Source organism: Myotis brandtii, unplaced genomic scaffold (genome assembly GCF_000412655.1).
Source record: "Myotis brandtii unplaced genomic scaffold, ASM41265v1 scaffold1289, whole genome shotgun sequence".
Classification (NCBI taxonomy): Eukaryota; Metazoa; Chordata; class Mammalia; order Chiroptera; family Vespertilionidae; genus Myotis; species Myotis brandtii.
Window position 1 is genome coordinate 136541 of NW_005354543.1, and position 13246 is coordinate 149786.

Sequence of the window (13246 nt, forward strand, 5' to 3'; positions counted from 1 at the left end):
TCCATTAGTTATGCTTATATGCATGCATATAAGTCCTTTGATTGATCTCTTACCCCCCTTATTTTATTTTTATTAAAATATATATTTTAATTGATTTTAGATAGCAATGTAGAGGAAGAGAGAGAGGCAAACATCAATGAGAGTCAATTATTTCTTGGCTGCCTCCTGCTTTCCTCACACTGGGGACCGAATCCAAATCCAGGGCTTGTGCCTGACCCAGAATGGAACCCCAACCATCTTATTCATACATCAAAGCTCAACCAATGAGCCATGCTTGCTAGGCAATTTGGCAGTCTTTTAAACAAGGATTTATTCTTCCTCTGAAAATTAATGTTTTGTATTTATTTTTTGTATATAATTTTAATAAATTAGGAAAGCATTTTCTATACAACCCTCTTGTGTTTTTTTTTTGGTGTTTTTTTTTTTAATTTTTTTTTTTAATATATTTTATTGATTTTTTTACAGAGAGGAAGGGAGAGGGATAGAGAGTTAGAAACATTATCAGCTGCCTCCTGCATGCCGCACATCTCCCACTGGGGATGTGCCTGCAACCAAGGCACATGCCCCCGACCGGAATCGAATCCAGGACCCTTCAGTCCGCAGGCCGACGCTCTATCCACTGAGCCAAACCGGCTTCGGCACAACCCTCTTGTTTTAATGAGTATCATAAAATGGTTCTTATGGAACAAGTGTACATGATTAATAAATTCATAACTATCACTAAAGGCCTTTCTGTCTCCCATTATCTCCAGAGTACATATAATGGAGACCAAAGTTATCAGTGGTATGAACATTGGAAAAACTTTAAGCAAGAGTCATACCTTAATAATCAGTGGAGAAGCGAGCTTCCAGAGGACCATTATAAAAGTGGAAAAGTCATTGACCAAATGTCCAATCACACTACACATCAAGTTATTCCTATTGTGGAGAAGACATACAAAGGCAGTAAATATGTCCAGTCTTTTCAGCAGTTTTCAAATTACACTGAACAAGAGAATATTCATATCGGGGAGGAGGCTGACAAATGGAATCCTTGTGGTAGACTCTCCAGTCAAATATTCAATCTAAATATGGAAAAAATCCATAATGGAGAAAAAACTTATAAATGTAAAGATTCTGATAGAACATCTAATTGGCCTTCAGGTTGTACTCTAAATCAGAGAATTCAGACTGGAGGGAAGTCTTACAAATGTAAAGCATGTGGCAAAGTCTTTAAATGTCATTCTTCTCTTATTGTACATAAGGGAAGAATTCATACTATTGCAAAATTTTGCAAGCTCAGAGAAGATGGAAAAGGCTTTAGTCAGTTCTCAAGACATACTCAACATCATAAAAATCATACAGGAGAAAAGTCTTATAAATGTTCAGAATGTGACAAAGCCTTTACCCGGAGCTCAACCCTTAGTATTCATCAGAGAATTCACACTGGAGAGAAACCTTATGACTGTAGAGATTGTGGCAAAGCCTATGGAAGCTCCTCAGACCTTACTAAGCATCAGAGAGTTCATACTGGAGAGAAGCCTTATAAATGTAGAGAATGTGGCAAAGCCTTTAGATGGTCCTCAGATCTTACTAAGCATCAGAGAGTTCATACTGGAGAACAGCCTTATAAATGTAGAGAATGTGGCAAAGCCTTTTCACTGTCCTTATACCTTACTAAGCATCAGAGAGTTCATACTGAAGAGAAGCCTTACATATGTGGAGAATGTGGCAAAGCCTTTACACTGTCCTTATACCTTAGTAGGCATCAGAGACTTCATACTGGAGAGAAGCCCCATAAATGTGGAGAATGTGGCAAAGCCTTTAGATGGTTCTCACATCTTACTATGCATCAGAGAGTTCATACTGGAGTGCAGCCTTATAAATGTAGAGGATGTGGCAAAGCCTTTAGATGGGCCTCAGACCTTACTACGCATCAGAGAGTTCATACGGGAGAAAAACCTTATAAATGTAGAGAATGTGGCAAAGTCTTTAGCCGGCCCTCAACCCTTAGTATTCATCAGAGACTTCATACTGGAGAGAAGCTTTATAAATGTAATGAATGTGGCAGAGCCTTTACACAGTCCTCACACCTTACTTCTCATCAGAAAATTCACACCGGTGTGGAGTCTTATAAATGTAGGGAATGTGGCAAAATCTTCAGTGGAGCATCAGAACTTACTTATCAGAGACTTCACAGTGGAGAGAACCCTTATATATGTAGAGAATGTGGCAAAACCTTCAGTGTAGCATCATACCTTACTTATCATCAGAGAGTTGACACTGGAGAAAAGCCTTATAAATGTACTGAATGCGGCAAAGTCTTTAGCCAATCCTCACACTTTACTTGTCATCAAAGAGTTCACACAGGAGAGAAACCTTATAAATGTAGGGAATGTGGCAAAGCCTTTGGCAGCTCCTCAGGCCTTACTAGGCATCAGAGAGTTCATACTGGAGAGAAACCTTATAAATGTAGAGAATGTGGCAAAGCCTTTAGATGGTCCGCAGATCTTATTCCACATCAGAGAGTTCATACTGGAGAAAAACCTTATCAATGTGGAGAATGTGGCAAAGCCTTTAGAAGATCCTCAGATCTTTCTAATCATCAGAGAGTTCATACTGGAGAAAAGCCTTTTAAGTGTAGAGAATGTGGCAAAACCTTTACACTGTCCTTATATCTGACTAGGCATCAAAGAGTTCATACTGAAGAGAAGCCTTACATATGTGGAGAATGTGGCAAAGCCTTTACACTGTACTCATACCTTACTAGGCATCAGAGACTTCATACTGGAGAGAAGCCTCATAAATGTGTAGAATGTGGCAAAGCCTTTAGATGGTCCTCACACCTTACTACGCATCAGAGAGTTCATACTGGAGAAAAACCTTATAAATGTACCGACTGTGGTGAAGTCTTTAGCCAGCCCTCAACTCTTAGTATTCATCAGAGACTTCATACTGAAGAGAAGCTTTATAAGTGTAATGAATGTGGCAAAGCCTTTACACAGTCCTCAGACCTTACTTCTCATCAGAGAATTCACACCGGAGAGGAATATTGTAGAGAATGGCAAAATCTTGAGTGGAGCATCAGACCTTACATATCAGAGACTTCACAATGGAGAGAACCCTTATATATGTAGAGAATGTTGCAAAACCTTCAGTGTAACATCATACCTTATCATCAGAGTTCACACCGGAGAGAAGCCTTATAAATGTAGAGAATGTGGCAAATCCATTGGCAGTTCTTCAAAATTTATTTTGAAGAGGAAAATGCACAGCAGAGAGATCATACTGGAGAGAAGCCTTATAAATGTAGAAAGTGTGACAAACCTTTTATTTACTGGTCCTGCTGTACTTGACCGCATAGATTTCATAGTTCAGAGAAGTCTTAGAGATGTGTGGAGTTTTGTAAGTCCTTGGCTACTAGTGAGAACGTACTGTACATTACAGTATTCACTCTGGAAAGAAGCCTTATGAATATGAAAAATGTAAAAAAACCTTGAAAAGTCATTTGGGTATTATTGTACTTGAGAGACTTCCTAACAGAGATTGACCTTACAAATGTAGAGAATAAGCTGGAGCCTTTACCCACAGCTCAAAATTTACTCAACATCAGAGATTTTATACTGGTGGAAACCTTACACTGTAGAAAATGTGAGAAAGCACTGGCTGGCATTCCTCGGTTGTTTGTTTTGACCTATGAACTACAAGGTTAGGGGGCAATTCCTGGTCAGGGCACATGCCCTGGTTGCAGACTCGATCTCCAGTGTGTGGCATGCACTGTCCTCTGAAAACAATAAAAATATATTTTGAAAAAAGAAAAGAAAATGTGAGGAAACCTGTAGTCTGTGTGTATTCCTTCCTATATATCAGAGAGTTTATACTGGAGAAAAACCTTGCAAATGTGACGAGTGATGTTAATCCTTTTCTAGTCAATGGAGTCTTATTTAGGATCATAGAACTCATTGTGAAGGAAAGCCTTACAACTGTGAAGACTGAGGCACAACTTTTAATTACCATTGTCTTGCTCAACACAAGAGAGCTCGTACTGGAGGGAACACCTATAAATGTATTTTGTGTGACTTTGATAAACTGTGGGGTTGCCCACACTGTGTTTCTCCTTGGTAGAGCGTCGACCCATGAACTGGGAAGTCAGTGCTCATTTCCCAATCAAGGCTCATGCCCTGTTTGTGGGCTAGATACCCAGTAGGGTTCGTGCAAGTGCAGCTGATTGATGATTCTTTGTTATCATTGCTGTTTCTATCTATTTCCCTCTCCCTTCTTCTCTCTCAAATCCTATACCAGTGATGTTGTAGTACAAGATAGGAGATGTTTCATACCCAGGATGCAGAATTGCCATGAACTCTGCATTTGAGAGAGGACACCTGTTTCCGAGCTGCACTCCTAGGTAAACACAGAAAATTAACTTAATTTCATTTTCTATTTCATATTTCTGTGTTATGTGTTTTTTCCCTCATTTTTTTACTCAGCTGATACTCTTTTCTGCAGTGCTATAACAATGGCATCTAAACCTCTTCTCTTCCACATCAGCCCTTCTGGCCCCTGTAGCTTCTGTTCTGTACTTTAGAATTTTACTAATGCAATAATTGACATCAGAATTGGGAAGTATTTTGCTTTATATTCATGAAGTAGGAGGACCACCATTTATGTTTTCATGCTGGATTCTGGATTTTGAATATGAATATTAATTTTTGTGTACTTCATAACTGGAATGATTTTTCTTGTCCTGATTTTCATTGGTGTCCTTAAGAATTTCTTAGTGTAATGTAGCCGGTTTCGCTCAGTGTATAGAACGTCAGCCTATGGGATGAATGATCCCAGGTTTGATTCCTGTCATGGACACATGCCTGGATTGTGGGCTCGATCCCCAGTGGGGGGTGTGCAGGAGGCAGCCAATCGATGATTCTCTCATCATTGATGTTTCTCTCTCTCTCCCTCTTCTTTCCTCTCTGAAATCAAAAAAGGAAGAAAAAAAAACAATTTCTCAGTGTTACCTCATTAACTTATTTTGGGGGATGGGTTCAGCCCATGTTAGATTTTATTGTCAATTACTTAAATGTAGCTGGATATTGGTCATTCTTTCAAGAGGAATCCCAGAGAACATGGCAGATTTGCGGTTGAAAAATTTTATTATTTTGCATCAAAGTTGTTATGTATATTGACAGCATGACCACAGTTATGTTCATAGGCATTAGTTGTCCCTGCAGTGTTTTTCCAAGCCGTGACTGTAAATTTCAGGGACAGCAGGATAGCAGAAATTGAAATGAAAGCCCCACATTTATTCCTTCTCCAGTGTACTGTTGTAAATTTGTACAAGCTGGTAAATATCAGTTCTTTTTCATGGGCCATCCCAAAGGATCACACAATGATTAAAAAACTAGATATTGGATACTCTTCTGTTCTACTTCCTGACATTCCCATGGGGCATTTATACATATAAGAATCTCCTGATATTTTGTGACTAGGTCTCTCTCTGGATGAGGGGCTTTATGGTTTTGTTCTGTTTGGGACAAACTATTGGATCTGGATCATTCACAGGAATTTGATGTCACCTAGACAATAGTTCCATTTTCTGGTACTGTCGTGAGGAAAATTGAGGAGGTGTATTGGTGCAAAATATACATAAGATTTGTTTTTCACATGGTCATTTGGAAAATAGAGAAATAGACATTGTTTCTAGGTTTAGACAGTCTTCTGTCTTCATTTTGTCCAGAATGCATATTCTTCTGCTTTGGGTTGCAAAGCTCTTAAGTCAGAGATTTCAACATATTTTATCTCACGGCAGAAATGGAATAATTACTGAAATTCAGAGGTCCACCAAAATATATATTTTTCCAGTCCAAAAAAATGTCTGACTTTGTTTTTTGTTTTTTTTTAAATATATTTTATTGATTTGTCCAAAAAAATGTCTGACTTTGTTTTTTTTTAAATATATTTTATTGATTTTTTACAGAGAGGAAGGGAGAGAGATAGAGAGTTAGAAACATCGATCAGCTGCCTCCTGCACATCTCCCACTGGGGATGTGCCCGCAATCCAGGTACATGCCCTTGACCGGAATCGAACCTGGGACCTTTCAGTCCGCAGGCCGACGCTCTATCCACTGAGCCAAAGCGGTTTCAGCCTGACTTTGAATTATGCTCACCACACAGCTATTACTGTGCTGGCTGTTGTCACTTATTTTAATTCGACAATCTATGGGTAATGTAGTCTGTGGTATTGACTAAATAGCCAGGTGTTGCTTGTTCTAAAAAATGTTGCAGCACACCAGTTTCCTTGTGTGACACTCAGTTGATAATCTCTGTTATCCAATCCATCTTGTCTAATGAATCATTTAAGACCACTTTTTCCGTGTTGACATTTTTTTTCTGGCAAATCTATCCATTGATGTTAATGGGAAGCTAAAGTCCCCAGCTAGGACTGTATTAATTAATTTTAAAATGCTAATAACTACACACCTATCAATAATCACAATATAAGTGGGTTAACTTCAACCAGAAAACACAGGGTAACTGGATGGATATGAGATCTATACCCATACTTCTGCTGTCTAAATGAAACCCATTTCAGATCAAAAGACACCTCATGAAAGTAAAGGGTTGAGAAAAAAAAGTTATTTCATCTCTACCTTTGGGCCCCAAAGAAACTACTATGCAGAGAATTTTGCTCTAGTAAAAGCTCTAATCTTGGACTGTGTACATTTAATATAGGTATGAGGATAACTGTGCTCAGTGTTAGCTGACCCATGTAGAAGTGCTGCCTTTTAGTGAAGTCAGCACATAAACAGTTTTTCATTACCCAGAAATTTGTTTTGGAAGGAAAAGTAGGAGACATTCTACATTATTATCAATGGCCCATTAATGAGATTATAGGGACTACTAAATAACATTCATTTGACAATGTACTCCCAGAATACAAAGACTTCAAAGATCACAACTTATTACCAGATATATTCATCTGTTGAAAAATATATTAATTAAAATTTCTCTCCCAGTGTTGGAAGGTACCTTATGTTATCAGGTGCCTAATCATAAATGGACATCTGTGTCTGTCTCTGACACTTCCCTTCATCTACAATAGAAATCAGACTTTTCAAAAACGAACAGCCCAATCATTATAAATAGCCAGGCATTCTAAGACACTGGTGCAGCCTGTCAAATGAATGTTACTCCTAGTATTAGTAATAGTAATTAATAATAATAAGAGGCTTTTCTCAAACCGATATGTATATATATTACAGCTATTAATATTACTGAAGGTGTATTATATGCCTTTAAACTACAAGTATAAGAAAATATACTAAACGCAATACACAGTAAATAAAACCTGAATCATAATAACTTATAAATTAAAACTAATCTATTGTGCCTTGCAGGTGTGGCTCGGTTATTGAGCATAGAACTAGGAACTGGGAGGTCAGAATTTCATTCCAGGTCAGTGCACATGCCAGGGTTGCGGGCTCCATCCCCAGGGAGGTGCATGCAGGAGACAGCTGACCTAGGATTCTCGGTCATCATTCATGTTGCTCTCTCTCCTTCTCCTTTCCTCTCTGAAATCAATAAAAATCTATTTTTTAAAAAAATTGCTTGGCCCAGCCGGGTGTAGCTCAGTTCGATTCCCGGTCAGGGCATATGCCCGGGTTGCGGGCTTGGTCCCCAGTGGGGGGCATGCAGGAGGCAGCCAATCAATGATTCTCTCTCATTCATGTTTCTATCTCTCTCTCCCTCTCCCTCTCTCTGAAATCAATTTTTAAAAAATTGCTTGTTATACTTAATAGGGACCCATAAGACTTGACTGCCATCCAAGGTTACAGTCTTTCTCCATCCCCAGTGGTCCATTATATATGAAGAAAAACTAAGACTGAGCCTTCCCAGTACCAGGGCACCTCATTATCCTACAAAATGTTGGCTCCTCAATACTTCCTTTGGGTTGATTTATGTCCCAAACGTAATGTATGCATGAAAAGGGGACACATGCTAACCTAACAAGCTCGTTGAAGGCCTGCATTTCAATCTTTCAAAGTCAGATACCTAAAGTAACCAGAAAGAATGGTCTGAAATGAAAATCTTTTTAAAAGCAGTTTGTAGCAGGTAGGTCCTAGGCAAGAATATTTCTTAACAAGAGGGAATCCTTATCTAAGCCTGTCTATTGCCTTTTGCAGCCAGGATAACATTCCTTTGGAATATCAGGGTAACTACCCCTTTTCTAGAGCCCTCTGGACACAACCAGTGCACCAGGGGGAAACCATAAACCCTCTCATTGTTATTATGTTAATTGTTCACTTTTAATTAAGGTGTGTACACTTATATAAACGACATGTATCAATCATTTTACTTTTCATCCACTCCCAGAGGTTTCCTCACTCGGCTCTCCCCCACCTCTCTAATCTATCACCAATGGATTTCATATAACCCACTTCCATCTTCTCTCTCTTTTTTTTTTTTATAAGGGTGGCAGATGAGTGGTTGAGATTTTATTGCAGTGAAAGTGGGAGGGAATGCTAGAATGGGCTGTTATCCAAGGGAAAAGAAAAAGGTAAGGCAAGGAGCAGTTGAGGCCAGAGGCCTGGATGGTTGGTTAAGAAGTAAGACACTCGCCGTAACCAGTTTGGCTCAGTGGATAGAGCGTTGGCCTGTGGACTGAGGGGGTCCCAGTTTTGATTCCGGTCAGGGGCATGTGCCTTGGTTGCGGGCACATCCCCAGTGGGAGGTGTGCAGGAGGCGGCTCATCGATGTTACTCTCTCATTGATGTTTCTAACTCTCTCTCTCCCTTCCTCTCTGTAATAAATAAATAAAATACATATTTAAAAAAAAGAAGAAGTAAGACACTACTCAGACCAGCCAAATTTAGTACTTTAAATTTCCTGTGGTTATAATCTCCCATTCACGGACTTCTAATTTTAAAAAAAATATATTTTATTGATTTTTTTACAGAGAGGAAGGTAGAGGGATAGAGAGCCAGAAACATCGATGAGAGAGAAACATCGATCAGCCACCTCCTGCACACTCCCGACGCTCTATCTAATGAGCCAAACAGGTTAGGGCTGACTTCTAATTTTTACTGAACCTTAATCCTTGCTGTTTTTACTTTTAAACCTTAAATTGCTACATTAAAGACTTTTACTTTTTTTTCAGACAGAGCAACCAACTTGGTGGCCTTCCAGAAAAACAGGCAGGAGAGAGACATGCTCTGCATCTTCTCTTTTATTTATTTATTTATTTATTTATTTATTTATTTATTTTTAAAATATATTTTATTGATTTTTTACAGAGAGGAAGGGAGAGGGATAGAGAGTTAGAAACATCGATGAGAGAGAAACATCGACCAGCTGCCTCCTGCACACCCCCTACTGAGGATGTGCACGCAACCTAGGTACATGCCCTTGACTGGAATTGAACCTTCGACCCTTCAGTCAGGCCGACGCTCTATCCACTGAGCCAAACCGGTCAGGGCTGCATCTTCTCTTTTAATTATAATGTATAAAATAAGGTGCACAACTGCTGTTCTCTGGAACATTATCTCAATTTGTTGAAGTTTTGCTTCCTGTCACTTGTGGACAGTTTGGCTCAAATAAACCCACAAAAATTCTTCATAGTTTTGAATGTTTCTTATGTTGACAGAAAGATGTTGAGATATAAGGAATCGGGCAATGTATTAAACCAAGAGTTAAGCATCACTAAACATCAGTCAATGTGCATCTAAGAGAAACCTTCAAGGTATAATGTGTGTGGGAAAGGTCTTATCCAAAATTGCATCCTTGAAGGGTCCCTCTATGATTTTGGAAAGCAATGTTACAAATGACAGGAGTGATGATTGTCAGGAGGAAAACGGAAGGCCTTTCTTTTTCTTTGCTGTAAACTTCCATTCTCTGTGAAAAGCACCTGATAATTACCTACAGAGATGGCTGACTTCCTTAATTCCAGCTGCCTCTCCTTCAATGGCGAGACAGAAGGGCTGAGAGAGCAGGCTGCCCTTCCCCCTCCCCCCTCCTCACTGAGGGTTTTTTTAAAATATATTTTTATTGACTTGACAGAGGAAGGGAGAGGGAGAGAGGGATAGAAATATCAATGATGAGAGAGAATCATTGATTAGCTGCTTCCTTCATACCCCACACTGGGGATCGAACCTGCAACCCGGGCATGTGCCCTGACCGGGAATCGAACCGTGACCTCCTGGTTCATAGATCGACACTCAACCACTGATCCACACTGGCCAGGCCTCACTGAGGTTTTAATGACTCAGGGGAAATTGGAATCAAGAATTTTCTGGTTTCAAACCCAATCTGCCTCATTTTTGAATTCTCTGTAACTTCACTCTAAGAATGTTACAAGCTTGTGAAGATCCTGGTAAAAACACCTCCCTGGGACACCTGCAGCTGAAGTGTTACCAGGCAACTGGAAAATACTCACAGGAGTACTCGGAGATTCAGGAAAACCCTTTTATTTTCAGATGTACTAATACAGTGACTCAGGGATCAGTTCTCCAAATCCTAAGTGAGACAATATGGAGGAAGCCTTCCTTTTATATCAGACCTCTGGACCTGTCTAGGGCCTTGCAGCCTTGCCCCCATATGTCTTATTTCCCCTTCACTTTCCCCTCTTGATCCTCAAGCTGATATTCAGCTTTGGGAATTCAATAGAAAACTCAAAGCTAGAGTGGGGTGTTCAGTGGCTTGAGTCTTTTTCATCTTCATTACCCAAGGGATTGTACTGGCAGTCCAGAGATCTGGTCTGGAGTAACATCTGGGGCTTCTCTATTAGCTGTTCTAAAACCTGTTGGCTTTCTTAGAGGAAGGGAGAGGGGGTCTACACAGGTTTCTTCATTTCCAGCTTCAGAGCAGTCGGAGTGATGAGAGGCATGTCTTGGGGTCCCATCTATTTCTCCTCTAGTTGACCCATTGTCCTTGCTCTGCTCATGTCTGTCTAACTACCTAACACATCCCCTCAAGGACCCTGGCTCGGAATTCTTTCAGAGAAAGGGGGTGCAGGGTCTTTTCTGTAACTGCTTCATGCTGAGGAGGGATGAAGGTTTCTTTGAGAGCCAAGAGATCCTTGCTCTCTGTCAGAGGGACGATGAGGCCTGGGCACGGAAGGAGGTGGGCTTTGCAGCTCCGTCCATATCAGTTAGACTGGGGAAGTAAGATTACTGTTTTTATTTTAGTTTTATAGATTTTATTGATTTTTTTACAGAGAAGAAGAGAAAGGGATAGAGAGCTAGAAACATTGATCAGCTGCCTCCTGCACACCTCCTACTGGGGATGTGCCCACAACCAAGGTACATGCTCTTGACTGGAATCGAACCTGGGACCTTTTAGTCTGCAGGCTGATGCTCTATCCACTGAGCCAAACCAGTTAGGGCAGATTACTGTTTTTAAACTATGATGTAAGCCCCCAAAGTTGCCCCCCTATTTTCCTTCTTATTCTCCCTCTTGTTCATTATCTTCCCCAAGGAGAGTTGTAATAGTAGTTCTGAGTAGCAAAGGCAGAGAAGTTCTCCTCCCAGTACCAGTCTGGGGTTCTGGCGAAAACTGTTAAGAAAATGAAAACAATGATTATCTAGAAATACCAAAGTCAGGCCTGTCAGCCAGATCCGCAGTCTTCTTGAAGGTGATCCGCAGGGGGTGGTTCAGGTCAGAGGTCACCTTCCACTCTGGATGCTGATTGTCCAGCTGGTGGGCTGCTTTCATCCGGGAGTGGTGGATCCAGGTGTTCAGTCCTGCAACTTTGAGAGCTGAGGGCGTGGTTAGTACGACTGGATAAGGTCCCTTCCAGCCTGGCTTAAGGGGTTCCTTTTCCCAATCTTTTACCCAAACCTGTTCCCCAGGCTTGTGAGGGTGCACAGCTGTTCCTAGAGAGTTGGACAATCGATCAGTAACCCATCTGTGGATGTCAAGGATAGTTCCAAGTTCTGGTAGCTGTTTCTGAATTTCTAAGTTCCCTACTTCTCCCAAGTTTCCCTTTGGCCATATTAAGGGCAGGGGTCTGCCATATAGAATCTCAGTGGAGAGAACCCTACCCTGGCCCTCGGGGCCCAGCATACGCGTTGGTTTACTTAATCCCTAAAGCAATGGGGCTTGTGACTTGGCTGAGACAAACTATGTTACAAAATTTAGTATTACTGAGCAATCAGAACAAGAATTACAACAAATGGTCTGGTGGAAGGGAAAAGAAAACATTTTGTTTCTAATAATTTTCTATTGAAATAGAATTTTTCTCCTTAAAATTACCCCCATTTTTATTAAGACCAATTTATCTATTGCATTAAGTCTAGTTTTAATTTGGCCTGATTGTTTCCATAGACACAATAAGAATGGTAACTGACCGCCTTTGCCAGAATTTCATGATTGAGTCTTGATGTGCCCTTTAGGGCAGAGAAGCCAAGCCATCCAGCTGCCATCAAGGCTTTCTGCAATATCTGCTGGGTTAGGTGAATTCCTCACCAAAATCTGTACCTGCAGCAGCTCCACCCAGGCCCACCCGCTAAGCTTGAATGCCCATCTCAGCAGCCCTCCTACTGGTCAGCCTGGCCTAGAGTGTGTGGCGGAGTTCAGCAGGGATGCAGAGGCATACTCACTGCTCCACTTCCACTCGGACCAACTGCCAGCGATGGCAGGGTATGGGCCTGACGCTTCAGCACCATCCATCCTCAAGGCCACCAAGCTGGTATCTTTTACTAAATTGTCAGATGTTGCTTGTTCTAAAAATTCTTGCAGCACACCAGTTTGCCTGTGTGACACTATGGTTGAAAATCACAATCCATTTTGTCTACTATGTCATTTATGACCAGTTTTTCCTAATTGATTTCTGTCTAGATTCCAATCTAGACTCTAGAACAGGGGTGTGTAAATTTTCCCCACATCCCGCGTGGTTCAGGGTTCAGGATCTGGAAGAGGTCTGCACGCAAATGAAAGAGACAATACAAGAAATAATAATTTGGAAATTTTGAGGGACCAGGGGGGCAAGTCCAACTCAAGAGGAAGGACTTCCACTGGTGCTCAGGCCTCACCAACCTTTTATTGGTTTGGGATACACCCATAGCCCTTAGGTAGGCAATTTCCAGTAACAGGCAGACTTGCCCTTTAGCAAGGATTTACATCCTCATAAATGGGAAAGTTGCTTCAGCTACCATTGTCTGGACCAGCCGTGGGCAAACTATGGCCCGCAGGCCGGATCCGGCCCTTTTGAAATGAATAAAACTAAAAAAAAAAAAAAAAAAAAAAAACCCAATCCTTTTTTTTAATTTTTTTTTTT

At 40.7% G+C, this 13246-nt stretch overlaps 1 protein-coding gene across 1 annotated transcript in view; it reads left to right on the top strand.

Annotated features, from left to right (window-relative positions):
- The window catches only part of LOC102248581 (zinc finger protein 420), a 102153-nt gene that overhangs the window by 73062 nt on the left and 15845 nt on the right, over positions 1–13246 (top strand). Inside the window, 3 exon segments of the mRNA XM_014534320.1 lie at positions 753–3033; positions 3176–3214; positions 11124–11143. Of these exon segments, the coding sequence (XP_014389806.1) occupies positions 753–3033; positions 3176–3214; positions 11124–11143 (2340 nt within the window).